Source organism: Rhopalosiphum maidis, chromosome 3, assembly GCF_003676215.2.
Source record: "Rhopalosiphum maidis isolate BTI-1 chromosome 3, ASM367621v3, whole genome shotgun sequence".
NCBI lineage: Eukaryota > Metazoa > Arthropoda > Insecta > Hemiptera > Aphididae > Rhopalosiphum > Rhopalosiphum maidis.
Genome location: NC_040879.1, coordinates 59,059,252 through 59,087,205, shown reverse-complemented (window position 1 = coordinate 59,087,205; position 27,954 = coordinate 59,059,252). Strand labels below are relative to the sequence as shown.

Genomic DNA, 27,954 nt, shown 5'->3' with positions numbered 1-27,954 from the left:
TTATTTTTTAAATCGTTAGATATCGCTATTTTTATTCACTAAAAAAAAACGATTGAGGTAAATATAATAGTAAATAAAAACTCGATGGAGCAAACGCGCGATAAGTCGACACTATAAATTGACTATATTATTATGATATTATAATATATTATACGATTCTCTTCATTTACAATTCAAAACTTTGACTCTGTTATTTACTTCAGCATAAATTGGTGTGATTTCTTTGACATACGATAATAAGGCGTCTGTTTCTAAGAATTCTGGAAAAAAAAACAATAATTATAACAATTACATTCTATTATTGATAAGAAAAAAAACTGCGCAGAATTTTCTCAGAGTAAGTAAAGTTGTATTTTTTATAATAATTTGCTACCATACAGGTAAATACCTGGCAATCGAATTTAATTAAAAATGTTTAAAAATGTATAATTTACACACGTTTGATAAAAAATAATTCTTAATCGAAGAAATATGTGTGTTTTATCAAGGCAATTTTTATTTGAGCAAATGACTCAAAATCACATATCGTTTGGAAAAATTTATATGGACACCTAATATGTCTAATTTTTTGGGTGGGCTCATATCATTAAACTTATATTATATAGTTTGACCAAAAGTCATACGGACGCCTAATATATTTAATACATTTTCCCTTCTATTTTTAGAAACATAACAATTTAAGTTTAAGTTTAGCTGAATACTATATTTTTACCGTATTTTTTTTCTTTATTTACAAAACAAAATGGTTCATCGTTAAACGTAACATTTTTTTGAAAAAAAAGTTTTAAAGTTGATGTAAAATGTTTAGTGTATTACGGTGTTTTAACGGTGCAGACACTGTCTATAATTATATGAAAATATATTCTATATTTATATTTTTATATTAAATATTATTTTTGGAATAGATAATGTCGTGAGTAAAGTTGAACGTATAAATTTAGTTAGTTTTGAGTTTAGGTCTATATTTTATTTTATTTTTACACGTATTTACTGCAGTTTTTCTTATTTGTTCAAGACTTTGGATAGGTAAAGGCTAACAAATCTAATTTACTCAAACGATACGTTAATATCTCCCCTAATTCACGTGTTCTCACTCAGGTACATGTTAATAACTTCGTTTAAATTAAACTTACATCGCAAAGGATATCAAATATCTATCATCAGTGGTTACAGATTAGGTAAATGTGGAATTACATCTTTTTAAGATTAGATTTGTTCCGAACAGTAAGGAATTTATTGTTTTACTATGCATCAAACAATTTCGTATTTAATTACACCAAACACACTTTAGTCACGTACGACGGGCATATTTATACAAAAGTAATTATTTATGCACACGCGGCTAGTATGAGTAATAAATAAATACTGGTGAATTAATATGCACATATGAAATTGTGTAGATTATATGCGATCAAACTTCGAGAAAAATATCTCTACAAATAAAATACACACAAAGAAAAACAATTTGCAACATTAAAATCGGCTGTTAATCTTAACTACATAGTCTGCGTATAGTAGGAAAATTAAACGCAAATTAAAATATTTTATAGTGACAGATAAAGCTGTCGATAAATTAATAATGTAATAGTGGAAATTATACGTCATGAAACCTACATTTATATGCTGTTTGGAAACTGGAAACTAAAACCGATTATTTTACTGCGAACGTATTTTTTTCTTTTTTTTTTTATTGCAGTATCTATACACATTAGCGACGTAACTTATTATATTATACCATTAAACCGTCAAAGACTTCATAAAATAAAATAAGGAAATGTACAATAATTGTCTTCTAATTTTCGTGTGTGTCATTATATAAATAGAATATTAGTTGACATTTAACTGACTCATTCACTTCCAACGAGCTGGTAGGAGTACCTATACACTAAAATTAACACATGGAAAAAATATTCTATTGGATTTTTTGCACTACTTAATGGGACCAATCAAAATACATAGATAATTGGATAAATAACAAAAATATAAAAATAGTTTTGATTCGGAGTAATTGTATCATTATTGTTTTCCCTGTGATTTCAAAATATATATGTATGTACAATTTAGTGTACATAATAAATAAATAAATCATGACGTATATACTTATAATAGTAATATAACTTAATTTTTCTATTTCACTTAAGTATATTATAATTAATTTTAATTATTGTATATTTATTATGCACATCTTTTTATTTTTATAGGCTTTTCGCCTAATTGACTAAACAAAAAATAAAAAATAATAATATATTAATGTATAATTAAATAATAGTATTTATTCCAATTTTTATTTACGAAACGTCAATACAGCTTTAAATGGTTCCAAAAATTTGTATCGTTTATCTCCAGTTCTAACCTTTGGTTAATGGAGGAAAAGTTTTCCAGAGATTCAACATCATTCACCACCTAACCTCTCGCAAACCAAACTTAAAAAATATCCAAATTCGTATCGGTTTTTTATTTTTTTATCCATAAATAATTATAAAATGCTTAATTTTATGTTTTAAAAAAGTTAAGGTAACTTTTAAGTTATAACTAAATAAAATCGTAAACTTATCCAACCCTGTAAATGTGCATGTTTAAATAATTATATTTCTAGTTATCGGTATTGTGAACAAAACATTATTTTTTAAATTTTATTGAAATAGTTCAAAAATGTAAAAAAAAAAAATTATATTAAAATAATATTCAAACATTTAGACATAATATTTTTTACCGAATAGAGTATAAAATAATGGTTTTTTTTTTTTATCTGTATTTATGATTTTATAATTTTGATTAGTCCGTATAATCTAATTTGTATTGTATATCATTATTATTGTTGAATTGTAGTGGTTTTTTACGCGAAAAATATATGACACTCACCTAAAATGTTAATGCTAATAAGTTCATCCTTGATCATTTTATACTGATCTCCGCCGTATGCCATGTATTTAGTCATGATTATCGTGTACTTTTTTTCCAGATCAATTGGCTCGTAAGATGGCAACTTACATTCTGAGCACTGAATCTTCACAGACTGTACCCGTGAACCCACGGCATTTTTAATGTCATAAGTGACGTGCATTCCTGAAAAAGAAATTAACAAGACGTATTTTAGGTAGAATATAATAATAAACTGTATTATATATGATATGGTTCGACTATATAATACGAGTTGAAAATACGATATTATCATAAAAAGACCAATTTCGAAAATTTCAAATTATTTCGAGATTAACTACATACAGTAACGTAAATATTTGAATCGGGCTTGTGAATAGGTAGGATTTGGTTTTATTGGTAGTGATGGTTTTGCGAATTGACAGCCATATAAATTTTTTTTTTTTTAAGTCCTACTAATACTGTAGTAATTTATTAATTAAACAACTAATAGTTGTTAGTGAAATATAAAATAAATATTCAAAAAATTTTTCAGTGGTTTGATTTTAATTAATATAAATCAAAAAACATAATGATAAAAAAAATAACAATCTGAAATAAGTATATCGAAATGTGGTTTTTTGAATTTTGAAAAGTTTTTACATAAACAATTATTGCAGCTGTATTACCCAACACATATCAATTTCAAACTCTTCAATAACATAGATATTTGAAGATAAGTTAGTGCTATATTCTCTTAAAAATTTGAGTTAAATGATTAATAACGTCTACGATATAAGACTCTATCAATGAATGTTTTTCCTTTTCTGTTATTTTTTTTATCAATATAACTCTATAGAATTTTTAATTTACATTTTTTGATTTGAGTATAATATTAATCTTTTATTAAATTTGCATAAATTGTAATATTTATTTTTTCTTAAAAATTAAATTAAATTAAGTAAAACTACCTAATTTTTAACTAAGTAAAATAACTTTTTATTTATCATTAACTGATAAAAGTTAAAAGATAAAAAAAATAAAAGTAACTTTTAATAATGCAATACAAGTAATGAATTAATTTTAATTTATATTTTAGATTGAGCGGAGCATTAACTGTATTGATTTTAAAATTATATGTGTTTCTTGTGATTTTCGTCAACCTTTGAGGCAATAAAAATGCTTCAATTTTAAACTTAGTGGTAGTTTCAAGTAGCTAATTAGATCTAATTGTTACTTTAAGGAGGTTCGTGATAAAATTGTAGGCCCATCGTATAATATTCTAAATATTTTAAAATACGCTTTTAGTTTTTTTTCCTATAAATATCTATAAAAATTTAATATTTTCGTTAAACATTAAATAAATCTTTTTTAATATTAATAATAAAATAAATTACATTTATAGCAATATAAAAATAATTATATTATCATGTTAAATATTTAGTAATATATAGGCTGACAGACCGTTTTCGCTCAGAACCGTTTTTCGTATGAAATGTTATATAATTTAATTACAATAAATTTACCACATTCGCTACAGTGGTTTACTCAAAACCTAGTATAGAGTAGAGTGGTATATCCACTTGCCCAATTTTTTTTCTCTATATTTTCTTAACTTATGAGATAAAACATCCCATATAACTTTCCCAGCATTTACCTGACATTTGCATGAAACCTCCATATATATTTTTTTCTGGAACTGAACAGTTTGCATAATCATACATGGATGCACTGTGCTCTAGTGCTTTTAGCAGCGTCGCTCCAGTAATGGTCACCTTACATAGAGAAGTTTTATATGGCAATGTTCGCTGAATGTCAGCTTCATATATATTACCTGATAATAAGTACACAAATCAATATAAATATTTAAAATATAATATACATAAGTACTTATTATTCATACAACAAATAGAAAATATCGTTGTATAAATATAAAACAATAATATTATATTTGATTAAATAGTTATACACACATATATAAAAATATACGATATAATATTAGATTAATATCTATTGTTATAATATTTTATCACTTTTTGTACAAAATAAATTGTGCGATAATTGTTAGCAAAAGACTTAGATATTAACAATGTAAAAATAGATACCTAACAAAATAATTAAATTTAATACAGAGAACTACTGGTGATTGACAGTGTTTTTAATTTCCCAACGTGTTAATGGATACTTTCTATTTTAATATTTATAAACAAAAATATTCATACGTATATCGATCTCAAATATAATTAGTTATTTAAGATAAATAAATAAATTAAAAATCTTCAAGTACCAAGGTTCCTTAAATAAGAAAGTTCACAACGACTTCTATAAATTATTTATAAAAAATTAATATTTACAGTAGGTAATACAATTACATTTCAAGAGTTATTCTTCTGGCAATGTTAACACTGAAATTTAATGTATTTAATTTAGTTTTTATATTTTTTTATTTAAACATTTTCAAGTATTTAATTCCAAATGTCAAACTGTTTGACAAAAATAACGTTACTAAAAACATTTATTTATTTAAGACATAACGGGTAAAGCCAGTTACATATTCAATTTATAGTACATATTAATAGATAGATAACAATGAGATAATGTATGGTTATAATAAAAATTAAAAAGGTATAGGTAATTCATTAGCCATGCGCATCATACAATGAATAGGATTCATAAAATTTACAATAATTCATAAAGTTAATAATGTCCGGTAAAACGTAATATAATTATTTTAAAATAATTAATATGTTCTATATTTTGAAAAATTGAAAAAAATCAAATACATAAACATTTAAAGTTTTCTAATTAATTATACACAGGAAAACTGTAGAAAAAACTTAAATTGGTAATGCTTTTATTAAATGGCACACAAAATTCGAAGTATTTGAAAAAAATTGTTCTTAAGTAGACAAATGTACCTAAAAATTCCAAAAATCAGAATTTGAATATTTTTTTTTTGTCATTGCCTATTTAAGGGGAAAAAAGATATGAAAAAAATCAACAAATTACCATTTTTATAGAGATATATATCATATATTTATCACATTGAATAATTTGTATAATATTTATAAATATAAATCTTATATTACCTTGTGATTTTGAAGCATCTATTGAACTCTGAATACTACTACTTAGTGTAATCGCTACAGCGGCATCGGTCCAGCCTCTTAAAGTCACGTTGTTTTTTAACAAATTTTTCAAATTCTAGAATATTTTTAATGATAAAATATTAATAAAAATAAAATAAAATACAATATAATATGTAAAACATATTCGTCGACTACTATTTTATTTAAATTCGATAAACATATTTTATAAAATCAAAAATCTATTTTAGATATTGATAGTTGCAACAAAAAATAACCATTGGTTTATCAATAAACAATCATACACTTTTAGTACCAGATAACACTCAGTATTTATATTTGCTAACTTATACAAAAGGCAGAATATATTCAAATAGAAAATAAAAAAAAAATAATTTTCGTAAATATTTCATTAAAAAATATAAAAATCTTTTAAAACTAATCAACTGTATAACAATAACACATAACTTAATTATGAATAAATAATCTAATATAATTGTTAATATTGGATTTTTTTATACATTTTTTTTTTCAGAGTAAATTATTATCTAATAGGTACGTTAGAATTATACTTGAAATTTTACAAGAATATGCTATATTAATTTTACATGATTCATATTTTATAATGGAAATTATTGATATTTTCTCTAGAACTTCTGTGGTATAAACATTAAAATATATTCCAGCAATATAGTTTGTTCATAAAATTTTAAAATTGAGATTATAGAAAACTGGGAAATGAAGTGAAATTGAGTAAGTAGCAATGTCCAGCAACAAAAATCTGTGGTTCTACTAATACTCGACTACAATACATGTAACTATGTAAGTGTTATTATTATCAATACTACTATTTTTTCACTATTTGACATTTAAACATCTACATATTTTCTTGGGCTCTAGCTGGAGACCGTGGAATTAAAAATATGCAATAAATTTATAATTCAAAAATCAATATTATGGTAGTTTTACCGCTTAATATAGCATATAATATGATATATTATTATGTTTCAAGAGAAAATAAAATAAAACGATTCTATAAAATATTCAAATCGCGTGTGTCTTAAATTTTGAACAAGTTTATGCTCTACGAAATAGCAAACGTTTACTGTAAAAATAATTGTAAACGTCATAATAATTACTAATTATTACAACCTATACATAATTTAAATTAATATAAAAATAAGCAATTAATCACATTTATGGACAAATTCAATTTTAAAGCGTTTAAAGTTTAAAAGCATAAAAAAATTTGGGAAATATTATTCAAGTTTTTAGAATATTTTTCATTAATAATTAAACATTTTTCTTTTTGTGGTTTCAAACTAATATTATAAATATATTTTTATTATTATTAGAATATAAATACTTTATAGTTATTAGTTAATAATATTAAATTAGAAAGTTCATTGAATATAGATATTAAATATACAATTAAGATCTTTTAATTTTAAATTGAACAGTTGTTTTTCTCGCCCAAAAATATATACATTTTTAGAAATAAAAAATGTATGCAAATCGATACTAAAATATTAATAAGAAGTAGTATAATAGAAAAGACCAACGCACCCATATAGGGAATCAGTATGAAAAATAATAATATCAAATTAAAATAAATAAATTAAATTATAATACAATAACAATAAAACATTATGCACAAAATAAGTATAAATACTGAAAAAATTTAAAATTAGTATTGAATATGATTATTGTACATCATCAGGCATTTGACTTATTGACGATTATTTTTTTCATAAATTATATTATGATTTATGATTTATATCATATTATTTTAGGTATAATTATTGTACGAGTAATTTCAAAGTGATTATTTGTTACATCTACCGGAAGCAATCTATTTAAAAAGGTACGTTCAATTGGCTTTTAAGCGCATTAAAATTCCTACTCGAATCGTCATTATACTCACTATGCGTATAAAAGAATCGGTTATCAAATTGGCCAAATTGGTCTCCGCGCATTTACAGTTGCCATCCAAAAACACTTGCGTTTTTCCGATGGCTATATCGGTAGGTGGTTCTCCCATTACTTGTTTGTAGTATTCGACTTTTTCCAACATTTTCGGATCTGAAATCTATGAGCGTTATTTTTTTTCACGAACACTCACGCACGAAAACAAAGTCTAATATAGGCATTTTGTTACGTGTCAGTATATAATTTTTATCGATTGCACTTACCTTGAGGAACGGTTTGGTCCAAAAAAATTGGCGCACCGACGGCACTGACTAAACGCTTTTCACTGTTGAAAGTCAAAACCAATTTCCCCAAGTATTTGCATAACGCATATGCTTGCACTACGGGCACAATTTGTTCACCTCTTTTTTCGATCACGGGGTATGGCCCCACCGGCGTTTCTGTGTCCTGCGGTGGTCCTGTATAATACAAAAGATATTGGGACGTAGTAAAACCTAATATTATATTATCAAACCTATATTATCATCATAATATCGTGAATAACTATCCTTATTCCTTAGTATATCTCCTAACGAACACCTCTCAATAGTGGACATCGCCTAATAGTAGGTATTTGTCTGAGAACGGGGATATTTTCACTTATTTTCAATGGAAAAACATCCGAATAACGAACTCTCCGAATGATAGACACCAATTTTAATCTCAATCTGAAAACAATGACAAACCGACGACAAAAAAACGCTTTACACTAGTAAAACGGTAACGAACATGTTCAACAACTAATTTTTTTCTAGCCAAATTAAATTGTACCTATGTATATATGCATTGATTTTTTTTTATAACTATTATATGTATCATTAAAATATTAAAATTATTATATCATTAAAACATAAAAAAAAATGATATTATAATTTAATTTATCTTACCGAGTATTTTTTTTTACAAATTTATTTTTTATGAATTTCTAAAATTTGATCCCTTTAGTGTCCCTAAAAAACACCTCTCGATATCGAAAACCTTTGAATAGTAGACGATATTTCGGTGACCAAGAGTGTTCGCTATGCAGAGGTATTGTTGTAGTTAAATCTCTCGTTCAAATGTAGACCTCTAGTTTTAATTAACTTTTTTTTTATATAAACTATGTGTTTAAAAAATGTAAGTAAAAATTGTTGGTTTTCGTTTTAAAAATATAAGTTCATATTAACGCAGGCACACAGCCCACGTTATCTATATAAAAAATTAAATATTTCAACGAGATTAAATTATTTATAACACAGACAGTTGTTCACAGTCGATCAAATATTTATTTATTACTATTATTATTTTATACTATAATATTGGTACATAATACATCACCGTATTTGCCCTCGTACACAACTCGCCCGCCTGTCAACTGTTTAGGTAGATATACCAGAAACTCATCACCTGCCTAATCTTTAGAACTTAGGTACGTATATAATAATTCGATGACTTGTTGTACACGAAACCATATTTTAAAAATGCTTAGTAGAAAAAAATGTAGACCTGTGCTGGTTTTAAGTCAAGTCTCGGGAGGCCAGGGTGCCAGTATAATAATATCAGAGGTCTCTTGGGTCTTATAAGTAAAATTACTGTTTACAAAGTATATCTAATATTTATGATGCATTAATTCTTAATTTTTTTATGTTTGATAAAAGTGAAGATAGATTTAAAAGAGAAAAAATTTCAATTAAGTACCTGTAGTCACGAGTCGTAGAGATAATAGTAATAGTAATAGTAATAGTCACACGGATCTAATAATAATTTCTTAAATTCTTAATTATTTTATTGATCATTATTCAATATTATTAATAATCTATTTCCTTACAAAACTAACAAGTCTAGGACATCTACCTGAGGCTTCTAAAACAATCACAACCTTGAAGCCCCAATGCACCCCCTGCAACCCTACTATATCCCACACTCAAGGCTGGGCATTAACGAGTTAATAAGTTAAGAGTTCAGTTAATTTTAACTTATTAACTTAACTAGTTACGTTTGGATTTTCATTAACTTAACTATTAACTTACTAAATTTATTTTTTAGTTAACGTGAAATTAACGAATCTATTTTTCATTTTAAGAAATAAGTTAAGTTAATTTTTTTTTTTACATTATCTATTTCAGTTGTTTTCATGTCATAAAATATTTTTATTGTGCATTTATAAAATGATATAATGATAGAAACAACTAAACTGTTTTTAATATGTATATTAAATACCTTGTTATCAATTTAATAAAATATTTTGTGATTCTTTATTAAAAAATACGCTAATATTCTATTACAAACACACAAATAATATCTATATGAAAGATTTTATTTAATAATGTAAATTAATTATTTTCAGCTTTTAAGGCACGTTAACTATTATTTAGATGACTATTTTTTTTTTCGTTAGAAAAGAAAAAAAATTAAATAAAACACATACTATATAGAAATACTGTATGTTATATGAAGTATAACTGTATAAGCATTATAGTCCATAATTTAATTGTGTATTGATAAGAAATAAAGTACGCTAACGAATAAAAAAAAAAAAATAACTTTCATAATAAGTTTAAAAAAAATGTGTATTAACTTAACTGAGTTAACCAAAAATTGTATTAACTTTTAACTTTTTTAACTTTTTCTTATTGATGTATATTAACTTAACTTAACTGAGTTAAAAAAAATCATTAACTTGCCCAGCCTTGCCCACACTGCATACATGGTGAAATACATTGGAAATATGCCATATATTTTAATATATTTGTAATATTAATAGTCATCTTATGTATGAACTTCTCTGTTTTAAATAATTCATCGATCATAACGGTTTGGTCAAAAGTTCGTCTCCAATAAGAAACTCTAAACTCGTTGACATTTCAAACTGTGCCTATATTAATGAATAGAACTATTACTGGGCGTTTATCCAACATCAATATAACATTAATTACCAACGTCCGATCACAAAATATGATGTTTGTATAATAGTCGGGTAGGTGTACCAATATAATATTATTATTCTACACACGATTATTCATAATGAATTCAATGTTCCAAACTGATGGCTATAAATTATATTACACGCATTTGATGAACGATGATGTTTTTCGTCTTTTTTTTTTTATGAACTCGCGAGAAGGATCTACCATGGATGGTGTTGAGAAGCAGCTGTTGTATTATACATAGTATACATATGTACAGGGTGTATCGCGAAGTTCTGAAAAATAAAATAACTTGGTGTTCTAATCGATATTTTTATTTATTTATCTTTTTCATAAAACTAATAGACGCCTGTACTACACGCGTAATTTAAACATTTTTACTTAAATTTTTTTGAAAAAAATCGAATTAGCCAATTTATAAACATATTGAAAAAAGAAGTTTTAACGTTAACAGCATTTAATTTGAGTCCGTTTGCGGTTAATGAAACGATTTTCTACTACTGGGTAATTTATTAAAACCAAAAGTCAAAACGAATACGATAATCATATTCTTTGTTATCTATGACCTTTCTGTCCTTTTGCTATTTTTAACTAAATTGTACATATTATTATCAGAATTCTAGAATGGTTATTGTTAACTCCAGATAAAAATTTCGTTTTGACTACTGGTTTTTGTCTTTTGGTTTTGATAAATTTCACAGTAGCGAAAAGTCGAAGGAATATTTAACCGTTCATAAGTCGCAAAGAGATTACTCAAATTAAAAAACTGTAAAAGTTAAAACTATTTTTTTCAATATGTTTATAAATTGGCTATTTTGAATATTTTTATCTTCTGTACGAAACACTTGTTGTAGTACAAGCGTCTATACATTTTATGAAAAAGAAAAAAAAAATTAAAAAATATCGATTAGAACACGAGTTATTTCATTTGTCATTACTTCGCAGTACACTCTGTATATTTATATCGTATATACACGCAACAGGTGATCTACCGGAATGCGATTCACTCCTGCTCAACGTGCCAGTCGGATAATAATAATAAGGGTTGTTAACCTTTTCTTATGATATTATTATTATATAATGCACCCGAGGTTTAAATAATTTTGTTGTTCTCCTGGGAAACAACTGCACGGCTCTATATTCTATTCTATAATAAAACTATATATATATACGTATATACGATATAGGCTTACGGTCTTAACAAAATACAGCTTGACGTATGACTATATCCACAATACCGTTTGAAAATATACATTATAGGTACATAATAGGTATAATATGTAAAAACGTATATAATAAATATAATAATAATAAGAGCAGCGTGTTAACGATAATTTACTACATACTATGATGATACTTGTATATTATAATATAATGTTAACACTCTTATACTACAATCTACAACACTTTTAATACCTATAAAATAATAATATTTCTAAATAGATTATGAAAACAAATATTACACCACACTTCAAAAAGCGTACTTATATCACTTTTACTAATTATCGATAGGGATTGCTGTACTTACATAATGATTTTTACACAGTGATCCATTTAAGTGTTATCTAATTGTCTAATTAACTAACTTTAATGTACCTACACTTATTATTTCGAAAAGTTTTTATTTTTTTTTCTTCATATTATTATTATTTTTACATAATTTGTTATTACATTTTTACTCTTTTTAATGATGACATGTCTTTTTAATTCCACATCCCGAAGTAGAATATTTTACGGGGTATGCTTCATCAGTGTCTCTTCAGTTCATCTAAACTGTAAATGCTATTATAACTAATTAACTACTTGTTCAAAATTCGAATTGTTTGTATAAAAAACTCCCCAAAAAATATTTTTTTAGTACTACGATATTAAAAATATGTGATGTCCAATAAAGGATAAAATTAAAAAATGATAACCACAAGGATTGTAGTAATTAGTAATTTTTTCAAAAATTTTGTTTTGCACTGACATCGAATAGTGTAAAAAAGATATTATATTAAAAAAAAAAATTAACTTTTCGAAATAATATGTGATAGATACTTAAATTGATCATCTTGCATAAATATATAATTAACTAATAATTTAATATAAAATGAACTTGCTGTACGCATGTAAATAAATAAGCCAATTATTGATGAATAATGATATAGTAGCTAGTCATAATTTATAAATAACCTAGGAAAATTAACATCTAATTAACTAATGGAGATGATATTTTATAAACATGTTTGATTGATCTTCTAATTGTGCGTGTGTGTAATATATATGAAATAATAATATTTAGGTTACACATACAGGAATTAATATAGTATTATGAATTATGACATATATATAATATTTATATTTATTAAAATGTGTTAATGATTACACGTGACTTTCATAACACACATTTCCTTAAGCCATACAATAATCATAAGTTTTCGACAATGATGAAGTAACTTCACCAATATCTCATAAACCTATTTCTTTCTTTTCTTGCGTACGATAACAGTATTAGCCAAACTTGCAATATAAAATGACAAATAATACGCATAGTTTAAAAACTTTACGACTTATAACCTCATGCTTAAGTTTCAACACTGAATAGTTCTTCATAAACGCCGACAAGCCATTTTAAATAAATAAAAACATCCAAACATCCCTTATTCTACTACACGTATATACTGTGTATAGGTTTTATGATTATAAAATTGAAAGATAAAAAAAAGATTCCGTAATAATTTTTAATTAATAAAGTTTTAAACCGCGTGGAAATAAAATTATATATTTATATGTTTTGTTTGAATATTATTCGTACATAAATTATTTATATTTGTCATTAATTCTATACGCATGAAAAAATCAAAATATTTTATAAATTCGAATATTAACACCGATATATGCTGAAAATGTCTGTTCTAAGACTCTCACCTCCTATATAAGTGTCTTACCGAAAACAGCAAGTAGATGCCACAGAACATAATTATAAAACGTTGCCGACAAATAAGGAATAATTTGTTTCATAAAACTTCACCGAAGTAATTTCATGGTACACCTTTGAGGCTTTGAGCTACAACATGATAAAGTTTTAAATATACGCAATATTATGTATAGCACGCTCAACATCTAAAGGGAAAACGGTACAATATTATCTAAAGGTCATAAAAGCATTTTTTTTTTTTAAAAGTATTTTATTTTATTCTATCCAGCCTAATGCGTATTATTACCATATATTATCGACTATTGTTCGCTTCCATTTTTTCAAGTAAATTTATCGCAATTACCTATATTCTTCCGCCTCGCTTGTCGCGATAAACTTACCGCTATACAAATATGAATGCGAATGCCCTCCGACGACTGCGTCAACGCCGTCCACTTCTCTGGCCACCTGCCTGTCGATTTCGAGACCAGAATGCCCGAGAGCTATTATGAACTCCACCCCGGCGTTTTTTAACTTGGCCACTTCAGTCCTGACACTCTGAAGTTCGTCGGTTATCCGAACTTTGCCCACTTTATTCATAAACTGTAAAAGTACGATTTAAGCAGTAATCAAACGTCCTAATCGCTAATCTTACAGTATAGGTATTACGACAAGGTGATTCACTGAGCGTACTCGCGCTCATTTTTCCCGTTCATAATGGATTCATTGAAATTATAATTTTTGGACGTTACAAGAATACTTAGAGACCGTATATTTTTATTTCTGCAGATTTTATTATTTTCTTTATTAAATATCAAACTTTTTTTCAATATACAATCACATTTTTTCCCTTTTATACGACTTTTTTAAAAGTTTTGATGAATTTAAATCGAAATTCTAACGAATATAGTTATTGCGTGTTATTCCAAATTTTTGTACCAAGCATCATGATAATGGGTTATCGGTTAGTAGATACGATGACTTAAACGTATCTTAAATAGAATGTCTAACAACCACGGATTACATTCGTTGTAATGAATTATTTCTAAAACTTTGACCGGTAAAAAATAAATTGATGAAGATCTTGCAGAACTGCAATCAACTATAATGGCTTAGTATATTTCTTTAAGGCTTCCCTGTATTTTAATAAGTCATAAATTGCTTGTTCAATGTATAGTTCTGTATGTTCATTCTCAAAGAAATTTGCCTGCTTATTAGTTCACAGTAAACAGCAGTGGTCTTAAATTGAAAAAAAATCAATTTGTATCGATAGGACGATACAGGTCACTATTTAAGTGGAATAAAAGCTTCAATTATCGAAAATATGGTTCTATTGGTCTCTAAGTATAACTGTATAAGTACCTACTTGAAAATTTTAAATTCAAAATGGAGGTAAACATTTTTGGTAAATAGTTATGCATAATATTACTCGAAAGAAAGGTACCTAAAAATACAAGGCAAGATACCACACTAAGCAGTTATTTCATCAATAAATTACATATTATTTGGCTTCTTTTGATTTTTTTTTTCGAAAATGTTCAATATATATTATTTTTTACAACACATTTCGTATTGTTATAATACATTTTTAAGAGATTTATTTTTAAACGAAAAAAAAATATTTTCATTTTCATAATAAATTATTTTGAATATGAATCCTTATTATAAATAATAATGAATATAAGAAGCAAAATATATTTATTACTAGGGTGACAAATGATTATTTCAAATATCAATAGACGAAAAATTAATTTCAAATGATTCATAGTTAACCCGACGATGAAAAAATAGTGAAAAATGTATTTTTGTAAATAAGTAAAATTATGTAAAAAAATTGAATGTTGCAAAAAAAAAGTAAGCTTAAAAAAAATGGTGTGTATTTTCGCCTTTGTTAATTGCGAACAGCGAACATAATCGTAAAATCAAATAAATACCCAATAATAATATAGAAAAACAATTTAATTTAAATAAACACTCATATTATATTATAAACGAAACAATCGAGCGCTGCTTACTTCCGTGTTCGGTGTCAGGTAACCGATCACGCCTACGGTGTGCCCTCCTACCGTCAGAACCGTAGACGGTTGAATATTCGTTAAACTCGGTTCTTCTTCCGTGTGTATGTTTGCAACGACTATTGGTATTGAACTTATGTTTTTGGACTTCAGGAACGGTGCCAGTGCTTCTGGACCGTCTTCGAACTCGTGATTTCCTAAACACTGTATGCAAAAGTTTAAAATTGTTATTGTGTTATAGATCCATAATTTTATCTACGGCGATCATAATAATATTTTATAATAATAACATTATACAGTTTACCTAACCTTGTCGTGTTATAATATTTTATATTTTGATACATTTAAATATTTAAATATCACGTAGTTTATCATTGACTGGCAGTGTCTTCTCGTTATTTTTCACGAATTAAAACATTTTTTAATAAACCGTTTACTAAATTTCAAATACCTATACTTTCAAAAATAATCTTCAAAATAAAAATAATAGGAAATAACGAGAATTGTGCCGGTTTTTGGCAAAATCTATTTTCTAATTACAGTAGAGCGTCGATTATCCGCATTCTGCACTACAAAATTGTTGTTATACTACTAAAATATACTTTTAATTGAATTGAATTTAGTTTTATTATTTGTTATGTTCGTTTATTCGTGTACAAATTATGAAATGCGATGTTATTTTATTATCTACTATGGCTCATTATCATATAATAGGTACGTTATACACATGGTAAATTAGTTTTTAACTTTATTTTTAATAGTCATTTGATTATCTGCACAAATCGATTATCCAAATCGGTCCCAATTAATGTGGATAAACGACGCTCTACTGTAGTTGTAATAACTCATACACGAATAACCACACTTAATATTTTTATCAAATGCTTATATACACATTTTCTATACATGGTATAACTTCCAAAATATTTTGATTCTTTTTGAGCTATTTATAGAAATTTGAAATTAGTAAAAAAAATTGAAAATATTTTGCGAGTTCTTACACTAAAATATTTATTTTATTATACAGAAACGTTAAACGTACAAATAAATAATTTTTTTTATAAACATTTCAATATAGCCTAATTTTTCTTTAAAATCATGAAAATGTTCAAATTATTTTATTGTTCAAAATCATAAATTGTTCTATTGTAATATGTAAGACTTAAAAATTAAAATTTAATGAAATTATTAATTAACTAAACGAAAAAGAACGAATTAAGTTATTTCGTTGTATCTCAAAAAATGATTTTTTTTGTGGGGATTTAAAACTCGTACGTATATTATTAAGTTTTAAACACCTATACAAAGATATATTCAAAACATATTATTCATTGTATACTATTGCCTATTTTATCAAAAACTTGTTCACGCCGTTTTTGGGGTAAGTTGGTATTGACTCAAAAGTTAATAAAAACATTATATAGATATTATATACTATTATATTTTAAAATAATAAATGTTCTCTGCAAAAATGAAATTTACCGCGTATTACCAACTATTTTCAAAAAATAAACTACTACTTATAAATAAAATATATTATATTATAGGCTGATTGACTGTCTTCAATAATGATGAGATACATTCCGTTTATAGCAGAGCGGTTATCTATAATTTTCCCTCGTTTTATTTTTCGTTCTTACAAATTCAAAACATTTTAAGACTGTAATTATTATAAAATATTATCAAGAAAGCCCAGCTAAGAACCGTGTTTCCGAACTCAATGATTTATCGTCGAGTAAAAATAGAAAATCCCCTATATAATAATATAATAGTATGTATATGGCGACGAGAGCGAATCGAGATTAAAAGTGAGCATCCGGTTATTACTATGTTATAATGTAACGTGAAAATATTATTTCCTGTCTATTTTTTTCTTAGTATAACTTTAAGGTTTTTCAGCACGCAAAAAAAGGCTAACTGACTTAATTCTCGTCGAACATAATATTACCGGCATAACAATAGTGAATATCTACAGAATTATGTATTTGGAGTGCGTATTCGTATTTTTATACGATTGTAAGTATATATTTTTATGTTACGAATTGTAATACTTTCGAGATAATCAGAGTAATTTTTTTTTGCATTATACTACTGCATATTTTTAAAATATTCAATATTTATTGCATGTATTGATGTAAAATTGAATTATATACTGTTTTCAAAACTTATTTAATTACGAGTAGGTATAAATGTAAAAAAAAAATATTCCATCGAATAGAAAATTATAGTTATACATTTTTTCAACAATTTGCCTATCATTTTCGGTAAACTAATAAAAATTTTATCGTTTTTAATAGGAAGTAAAATTTATCGTACGTTATCAAGGATTTTGCTTATTGCATTATGTATCTAATTAAACTAATCTATTTATTTAACATAGGTAATTCAAAATTGTAACTTTTAACATAAATGTAATCTTTATTTTTAATTAAAAAAGTATAAAATAAATAATAATAAACATAATTTCATTTTTATTTGAAAAAAAAACTAGAAGGGCATAGTAGCAACCCATTAATTGAAAAAGTTGGTAAAAAAGCATGGGACTACTTTTGAAAGTACCGTCAATAAACATAATTTTAATTTTACGCAGGAGCGGACTGGCCTGGTGAGACACCGAGGCAAATCCCAGTGGCCCGTTACAATAATAGATTAAATGGCCTGGTAATATTTTAGAAATTAAAAATATATAGTATACGAAAAACATAAAAATATAATAAATAGGTATTACCTTATCAGCTCTTGTGATTTTAAGTATTATATTAATCGATAATATTATAATTTTATTATGAAATGATCTATATACTGTTGAAATTCATAATCAGGTGATGGATAGACAAGTTGAAAGTATGAATTCAAGATTTGTGAACAATAGTCCATTATACATGGATTTATCGTTTCTATGCCCAGTCAACTTCAATAGTTTTAAACATGGTTTATAAAAAACAGCCTTGAAAGTTCTCTCTAAAAATTTAATCCGATTTACAATCAATGATGATTTGGAAGAATTTCATCAAAAATTAAGAGGAGAATTAGTAAGTTTTGGTAATATTTGGGATAACTTAAAAAAAAACAGCTGAAGACGAATATAATTTTGAAAATTTCGATTCAGAAGATGAATACCAAGAAATTGAAGAAACTTCCGGATTAAATATGACCTGTTAAACATGCAAAAATTATGCTTGTTGCTGTTTAAAGTTATTAGTCAAATACAATTTGTATAATAGTGCGTATTATCTTTGGCTTATAATTATCTTTTAATACTACCGGTAACACGAGTAGCATGTGAGAGGTCATTTTCAACACTAAAATTCATAAAAAATCGATTAATAAATACTCATGAGAATTTGGAAGCGTTTATTTTGATGTCCGTGGAAAAGCGAACTTTAGCTTCTATAGATGACGATATTTTAATGAACAGAATCGGGGAAACTAGTGAAGTTATGAAAATAAACCTAATTATGTAAAAAAGGAATTATTTTAAGAGTTAATTTTAATATATAGGTATTATATTAAAATGTGTACACTATAACTATATAAAAATATCTTATATATTATGTGTAATTTTTTATATCTACATAAAATGTTGAAAATATTTTTTAAATAATAAACGTTTTATATCATTATTATTTTTTTTTTACATATTTATGACCAAATCGTTGGTCCTCTGTTAATTTTTGGCCTGGCAAAAAAAATTCCCGACCTGAAATGTTAATAGTCCGCCACTGATTTTACGTAATACTTCCAAATTGCTATCACATGAAAATCCAATAATATTGGTTTCCACACTGTTAATAAATTAAAAATGTTCTCCCAGATTATTCATTAAATTATAATTACTCGTATTTAATTTAATATTATAAGTCTCGCTTAATGTTTTGGGTAACATTGGTACCGTACTTCACCGATTAGCATATATATATATATATATATATTCTAATTCGACATAAATCGCGGTTTTTATCAAAATTACAATCCATTTTTACGTACTTATTATAAGTGATTATTATTATTATTATTTCAAATAATTATTTTAATTTAATTTTAATAATAATATTAATTTGTAATAAAACTCATGTTTATAATTATTATAAGTATATTGCCATATCTTTATTTATATAATTCTATATATGGCATTTTACTCTAGCAAATACATTTTTAGACGATTTATTATTACTAAGCAAAAATGCCGTAAAATTTACTTACGGTGGTTTATCCTTAATAAATAAAAGTATTAACAGCTTATATTGCTAAGTTATAATAATAAAAGTGACTTTTATTCGTATAATAAGCGAATAATACTTTTAAATTATTATTTCATTGCATTCTTCGTTAAAAAAAACTATAAAGGTGGCTATGTTTTATACTAAATCAAATAGACTAACAAATAATAAAAGTATAATAAAATGAAAAATACTAAACTGCATTATTCTCAAATTGGCGTTGTTGGTTTTTACGGCACTTTTGCCTAGCAGGGGAGTATAATGATGGAAAATATGTAATGATAATAATAAATAATATTATTAGATCGTATTTCGCTTTTTTTGAAAGTCTTTACCGGGAACCAATTCAGATTTGCCAATATATATAATATTATTATTTGAGGGTAGTGTGTACACTGTAGTGTCTGTCAACCATTGTATTTAACAAAAGTGATACATTGTTAAAAAATGTAATTCTCTGCGAAACACCATTTAAATAAAAAATAAATTAAGATGATTACTAAAAAACCGGCATTAATATTTTTCTTTAATTAGAAATGTATACATTTGGATAAATATTCTAAACCGCTCTTAAAGAATATATTATAGTAGTTTTTTTTTTTAAAGGAGGTAAGAACATTTTATGAAAAACATATGATACTGATGTACATTTCCGATTACGTATACTTTAAATAATAAATGGAAATATTCAAGGTGTTTTAAAACGTACGTATACCATTGTGCGTACCACGGCCTTATGTATTTTTCGTATGAGTATGCTGTATAATGTAATTTATTCAAAATTCCACCACCAAATTAAATATTAGGGATTTCACGTTTCGAACATAGTAAGTTACTTAAATTAATTTTCACTGATAATAATAACTTTCGATATATATTATAACAAATACCATACCGTACTTATTGGCGATCATCAATTTATTTTTCGTGGGGGGGGGAGTTGATAGTATGATATGGTTAATGTATTTCCCCAATAACATTTTAATTTTTCCATTTTAAATACCTATCCTGAAGAAATTTATATTATTATGATTTTAAATATGTATATTTTTATAATACAGAAAAAACACGCTATACACTATTTACTCGCGTACATACAGCATACTTTGAACCACGACGAAAGACGTCGATAACAAAAACAAATAATATTATGCTCATATCATGCTATGCCCAATATTGATTCTGAGAAAATAAATATGGAGTTTTATAAACATTTATTTATAAATATATATATATACTCTTAAGTAGGTTTATTGTAAAGTTACAACATTATAGACACTATGTATTTATTAGGCTAGTTATTTTTCCAGACATTAATTTAATATTAATATACTTGTTTAGATCGATATTGCATCCCTAAAGATAATGTTTAAGGATATATAATTCGGATAAATAAGGAATATGAGAAAAGAAAAAACCGGGTCGAATTTAAAATCTTATTGAGTTTTATTCAAGATGATAATCTTTTTCTAACCTCTAGCTACTTTTAAAAGCTATTCAATTTTGTTTTAGAAAAACATTTAATCTCTAAGGGATCATGTTATGTATCATTTTGGTAACGCATTTTGTATTTATATTTCTATAAATTACTATACTTTAAGGCGATTTTAGGGGTGAGACGGCCAACTCCCTCGAATTTTGGCTTCCGGTTAAATACATATGCATTTCCTTCTGGCTTCTCCCCAAGACAAAATCCTAAATACGCACATGGTAATGGTAAAGCCTTTATTGTTAAATATATCTTCTTGAATATTAGCTTGTGTTATATGCATACATATAGATTGTAATCAATTTATAATAGTACCTATACGTATCACTTTTTGAATAAGATTTTTTTTTATTTTTATCAATTTCTTATATTTATTTTGAATGTACAAATATTTATTGTACCACTAGCAGATGTAATTAATAATATATAGTCCGTCCAAAGTAACTGTAGTTATCGAAATATTCAACACCACGATATAATATTAAATGGGTTTTTTAATTGCCCGTAAAATGTATGTATTTTAATTTATTTACGGGTAATAACTAAAAACCCAATTACATAAGGTACATAAAAATATAATGTAGTAGATAACAGTAACAATTGAAAAAAGAAAATAACAACGTACAAAAATTACCTATTAAAATAAAGTATAAAAATCACAGATTATAAGTTTAATATAAAATTTGTATTATTAATAAATATTAAAAGAATCGATAGAATTAAAATTGAAATTAAAAAAATTAATTTATTAATATTTGCAAACATTTCATACGTAAATTTTTTTTTTTAAATATTTGGATTTTGATAATTTATCTACATAGGTCATAGAACGTAGATATACATGTATTTGCCATTGGCATTCCGTTTGTTTGCTTGTTCATACATTGTACCTTCTGTATTAGTTATTTTTATTAAAGTCGAGAATGTAATAATAACGATTATGAATATTTATTATTTTCTATGACTAATAAATTATACACAAAAGTAAACAAATTATAAAATGTAACTCAAAATCATTTGTAAGCTATATACTTGTAATGTTTACTTGTAAAATTAATTATAAGTGTAGTAAACATTCATATCGCTCACTACAACTTTTAAAACTGATTTCAAAAAAATCTATTTTTTATTAACACAGGACTAGTAACTGAAACATACAATTGGTGATGAATTTCACCATTTAAAGCGGATTATGAGTTTGAGATGAGTTAGGGGTATATTATATAGAAACGGTTTCGAATTTTAACGATGTTTGGTTTCGATAACAGTTTTTGAAATGTTTAGCTTTTGATTTGCGTTGACGATGTGTTTTCAACATTTTTCAGGTTGGGTTCTGTGAACTGTTTTTTAAGAATAGGTTTTAGATTCGGTATTATGAATAACGTTCATAAATTATTGTTAGTAATATCATCTGGATATGTATTAATAAATTTAAAAATAATATTCTTTTCATAAGAAAATATGAATAATATTTCGACCAGATTAGTAAATAATTCAGTTGTACCTACTACTTAATATAGGTACACGTGTACCTATGTAATTATGCGTATATTTCGATTAGTTTTTACATACGTATATTGGTTTGTGGCACTATAAGTTTCAGGTGTATTTTTAATACACGGGCGTGTAAATGTGTTAATTAAAGGTTTATATACTTCTAATATAAAGTATATAAATGTTAAAAATATAATCTATTTAAATCAATTCATAATAAATTATAATACTATAATTGTTTGATAAATATAATTATTTAATTCGTGAAATATTAATTACACAATATGTATATTAAAATATACACGTGAAACATTAATTGGACGATTTAATTACATGTGTACATTACATACGCGTGAAACATAAATTAAACGAATCAATTGCACGTATACACTAAATACATAAACTTAGTATACACGTGTATTTTAAAAACACGTCTAAAATCGTTACTTTCATAATTCATTGCCAAAATTGTTAACCTAAACTAGCGGTTTTTTAAAGTTCCCGGTTTAAGTTTGGGTTTTAACTCAAGACTCGAAAAATGTTGGTTTTGGTGTTGGAAAAATGAAAAAATTCGATACTTAAACTGGCTTTTAAAAAAATTTGATTTTTAACCCGGGTTTTAAATCGTTCTATATATTATAATAATAAAAAATGTCTTCAAACAAAACTCACGGCGCTTCCGGCGAGTGTATCGTTTCTATAGTCGTTATATTTACATTTATTGTATACGATTTGGGAGTTTATTAAGTTTATTTTATACGTCGCCCGTAGTTGTACGAACGACATTCGTATGGGATAATACACACATTTCGTATAGCTTTGAGCATTATATCGTCAATTTATTGTCGTACAGACTATTCTTATAAAATGGCTCATACGACGTACAGAATAGATCCCTGAACCGAAAGCTCTGTCCGTCAGAAAACCGTCGAAATGTGTGTGTATCGCGCTTAACAATATGTTAAACAGCCAATACGCAGAGATTTGAAAAGCTCATCTGTAATGCAATTCGTATTGGATTTCCGATTCACAGAGTCGCATTGCAACACGGGTCTTTTAGCTGTCTCGAGAAAAGGTTAATCGAAAAATAAATGGAATAAAATCGCAAGGATATAATATTGAATCCCCTTAGTGCACCACTCCGCATGGCATACGTATAGTATATATACAGTATACACACATGGATCGCATTGTCCTTTATTGTCCTTGTATAATATATATATATATAACCCCTTTGACTCACATACCCCCTTCCACCATCACCCGTCACTGGTTGTGAAAATTGTATTATTATTTTTGTCTTATACAAACGACACAAAACCGTTTTGACCGACGTCGTTGTGGGTCGCACATATATACCCATGTCACCACATATATAGTACACCATCGTCGTCGAACGACGCAATATAAAATACCACAAGCTTGATGTTTAATTGAATATCGTAATATATACTACATAGGATTCTAAAATTTCATTAAAACGATTTATTTAACTTTTAGGAAACCAAACTTATCAATCTATAAAATGTATGTTTATTTTAGATTCTAATCGTAGCGATGAAAACGTATTGGTTTAACAAAGATTTTTTTTTTATTCATATAGATATGTCCAAAAAAAAGTGTCCAATCATTAGTTTTGATAGAGCTTTTTTGTAGCAAATTTTATCTATAGTTGGTACTTTGAAAGGTAAAAGGTAAAAAAAATGCTTAGTACTTTTAAAAATGACTAAAAGAAAAAAAAAATATATTTTTGTCCAAATCTGTTTTGTTTTTTGGTGAACTCAAAAACGAACGAATGAAGGTACTTTAAATTTTCACAAAATGTTCGTTCATATTAGCATTTTATATAAACTATATAACAGGGGTGGCCAAATTGCGGCTCAAGGTTTATAGATTATACAAGTTGCTTCATAGTCATGAAAACAAAGCAATCCCCCCGCAGCGTCTTATTACGCATAACGTCATCCGTAGGAGAGTTTCGCGGGCGGCCATGGTTTCAATGCTTAATATACTTACTGCCATCTTTGTCTGCTAATGAATGTGAATTTGTGTTTGACATATGTTTATTATTATGTTATTAGCAAGGCTCGTGACTTAAAGCACTTAAAATCATCATTTAAAAACATCATTATAAGCACTCAAATAATAATTTAAAAAAACTTAAATTTGATCAAAAATATTTAATAAAAAAAAAACTTTCTTTTTACACGTTAAAGTAGAAACTAGACATTATTTGTTACTGTGCTAAAAATAATATAATTAAAGACTAAAAGAAAAATATTGAAACAAAATGATTAGGAAAAGTTTCTAATTAAAAAATAAAAAGTAAATATTTATATTATAAAAAAATCAAACTTTACTTTCCAGACATTTTGTCTTTTTGTTTAAAGATTTTCTGAAAAACCCATAAAAAGTAGAAAAACTTTTCACAAAGTCCGATTTCTCCCACTCCCGTTTTTTCAGATTTTCGATATGAGGCAACCTTTATAATCTATAAACCTTGCATGCGGCTCTCTTCGTCGACGTATGCGGCTCGCGGTCTTATTTACAAAAACCAAAATTTTAATTTTTTTTACATACATTTATAAAAAAAAAAGTGGGCAAGTGGGTATCGCTCGCTGTATAGTATAGAGATGGAGAGTAGGTCACTGGTCACTATAATGGATGTGTTAAATTTGAATGCAATAAAGGGTATCATTGTATACGTTAAACGATTCTGAACGGAGATGATTTGTCAGTTAATGATAATTAGTTGGATATATTATATTAATACCTATATTTAAATTGTAATATATCGTTATTTTACGCGATTTTATAAAAAATTAAATTTCATACGGTCATAAAATGTTTTCTACATTGACGCTGGAATTTTTTTTACAGTTACTTGAAGGAAAACTTATGGATACCTTGTGTTGGATTTTTTGAACCTTAAGTATGAATCACAAAAATTTTATGAATTTTCAACTTCAAATTCCTTGCAAATTTTCGCGATTTTGATATATTTCGTAAACATTTGAACTTTAAATGCTTCTAAACAATAACTGTGACTAACGATTTTTGTTTTTTTATTTTACTACAATAAATAGAACTTATAATAAACTTTGTATTAAATTTTAAAAAAAATTTGGCTAATAAAAATTTTTTTTATCGGCATTTTTGAGAAAAAAAACTTAGAAAAGTCGAAAATTTCAATTGTCTTTAAGTTGTTTAAAAAAGGTCAAAATATTTTGAAAATTTAATTGTTAACAGATAACCGTAATATAAACATTTGGTGAAAATTTCAAGTATTTACAATGATTCGTTTTTGAGTTACAGCAAAATCAAAAAATCGATTTTGTCGAAAAGTGGATATGCGTAAAAATTCCCATTTTTCCGTTATTTTTTTAGGGTTTTTCCCGACGCCTTTGAAAACTACTGAACATTTTTTACTTTTTACCACCCAAAGTACCAACTAGATGAATTTTCCTATTCAAAGAGGGGCTGAAGTCAATAATCGAAGCATTATTACTACTCCGAAACGCGATGACAGACACAAAAATAAAAAAAAAAACACATCATTGTAAAATCAATACATTCATCTTTCCGTTCAGAATCTAAAAATGTTTTTATTATTATTATTTTATAATTTCATGTTTCGTAATTTGATATGTTTATCGGATGTTAGCTATCTTTATTAATTTTGTGGTATAAAAGTACAGATTAGATAATTTGGCTCTCGATATAATTGCATTAATATATGTGGCTCGCGTACATAGTCATGTTGGCCACCCCTGCTATATAATATATTATTTTCAAAATATTTTGACAGTTTTTGAGCATTTTATAGACATTTTATATTTTTATTTTGTCGACAAACGATTGTTCACCGTCAAAAACCTGAAAATTTAATGGAGACACACAACTTATAACTTATTCATATACAGTTCGAAAAAAATATAAAAAAGGTCCATTTACTCAGCCCCCCCATTTGAGAAATTCAAAAAAAAACCGATCACAAACGACTGACATGGTCGGTTTTCTGAATTTCTCAAGTAGGGGGGCTGCCGTCACGTTGGCCCCACTCGGTATAACTCTGGTTAGAAGGGGGGGCACAAATGACACAAACAGAGCACAAACGATTGGCGTGGACGGTTTTTTTGAATTTCTCAAGTGCCGTTGGGGGGGGGTGGGGGTGGCGAGGAAATGGACCTATATAAAAACACGGTTTGCTATGCATTTCTTTACTCCCGCAAGCTCCGACCGAACGTCTCATGACGACTATATACGTACCATGGCGTCCACGCCGAGATTGCCGATCAGATCGGCGGCCGCCTGCCAGCCGAGCACGTCGTAGAATCGCGTGCCTTTGAACGTGTCGCCGGCGTTAAGGTGGACGACGCCGGCCGGCTCGCCGTCCGCGACCGCCCGGACACGTTCGGCGTCCAGCGCGGCGCGCAACCGGGCAAAACCGCCGTAGCCGCCGGCCGCACCGCACGGGCTACCGGGCCGGCCGTCGCGACAAGTCTCGTCGTAGTGCGAATGGAGGTCGTTGGTGTGCAATACGGTCAACCGGAACTGGCCGGAAGCCGCAGCCGCAGCCGCTTGAAGCAGTCCCAACACCACGGCCGCGATCATCGTACTGCGCCCGTAGGCGACCTCGGTCGGCACCGTCGCCGCCGCCGCCGCCGCCGTAATGATAACGAATCGCAGCCCAACGTTTCCTACCTAAACAGGTATATCATAATAATATTATTATTATTGTACGACTGCTTATTAGGTAACAACTGTGTTTATTATAAGAGAGCGTCACATCCGCGTGTGTTGTCTCTGTCTTACAATCACGTAACATGGAAAATTCACGCTCGGCAGAACACGTTTAGCCCCGTCAGTTAAAAAATTTTAGTGAATCGAAGAAAAATATCCGTGTTTGTATGTTGGCTTTTTACGACAGTTCGATTTTTTTTAGCAAGTCATGTTTATATAACATAGCGTAAATTAAAAATGCTCATAACTCACTTAAAAACTTAATAATCGTAAAA

The 27,954-nt window shown here is 27.0% G+C and overlaps 1 protein-coding gene across 1 annotated transcript; it reads right to left on the bottom strand.

Annotated features, from left to right (window-relative positions):
• Positions 1–127: 127 nt before the first annotated feature.
• LOC113556104 (protein 5NUC-like) lies at positions 128–27,565 on the bottom strand. Its single transcript, XM_026960850.1, has 9 exons — positions 27,206–27,565; positions 15,734–15,937; positions 14,120–14,321; positions 8,138–8,332; positions 7,870–8,027; positions 5,949–6,063; positions 4,517–4,693; positions 2,863–3,066; positions 128–260 (listed from the first exon to the last, which is right to left on the bottom strand). Exons 1-9 carry the CDS (start codon positions 27,548–27,550, stop codon positions 163–165), a joined length of 1,698 nt encoding a protein of 565 aa, XP_026816651.1. The 5' UTR covers positions 27,551–27,565; the 3' UTR covers positions 128–162.
• Positions 27,566–27,954: the final 389 nt, after the last annotated feature.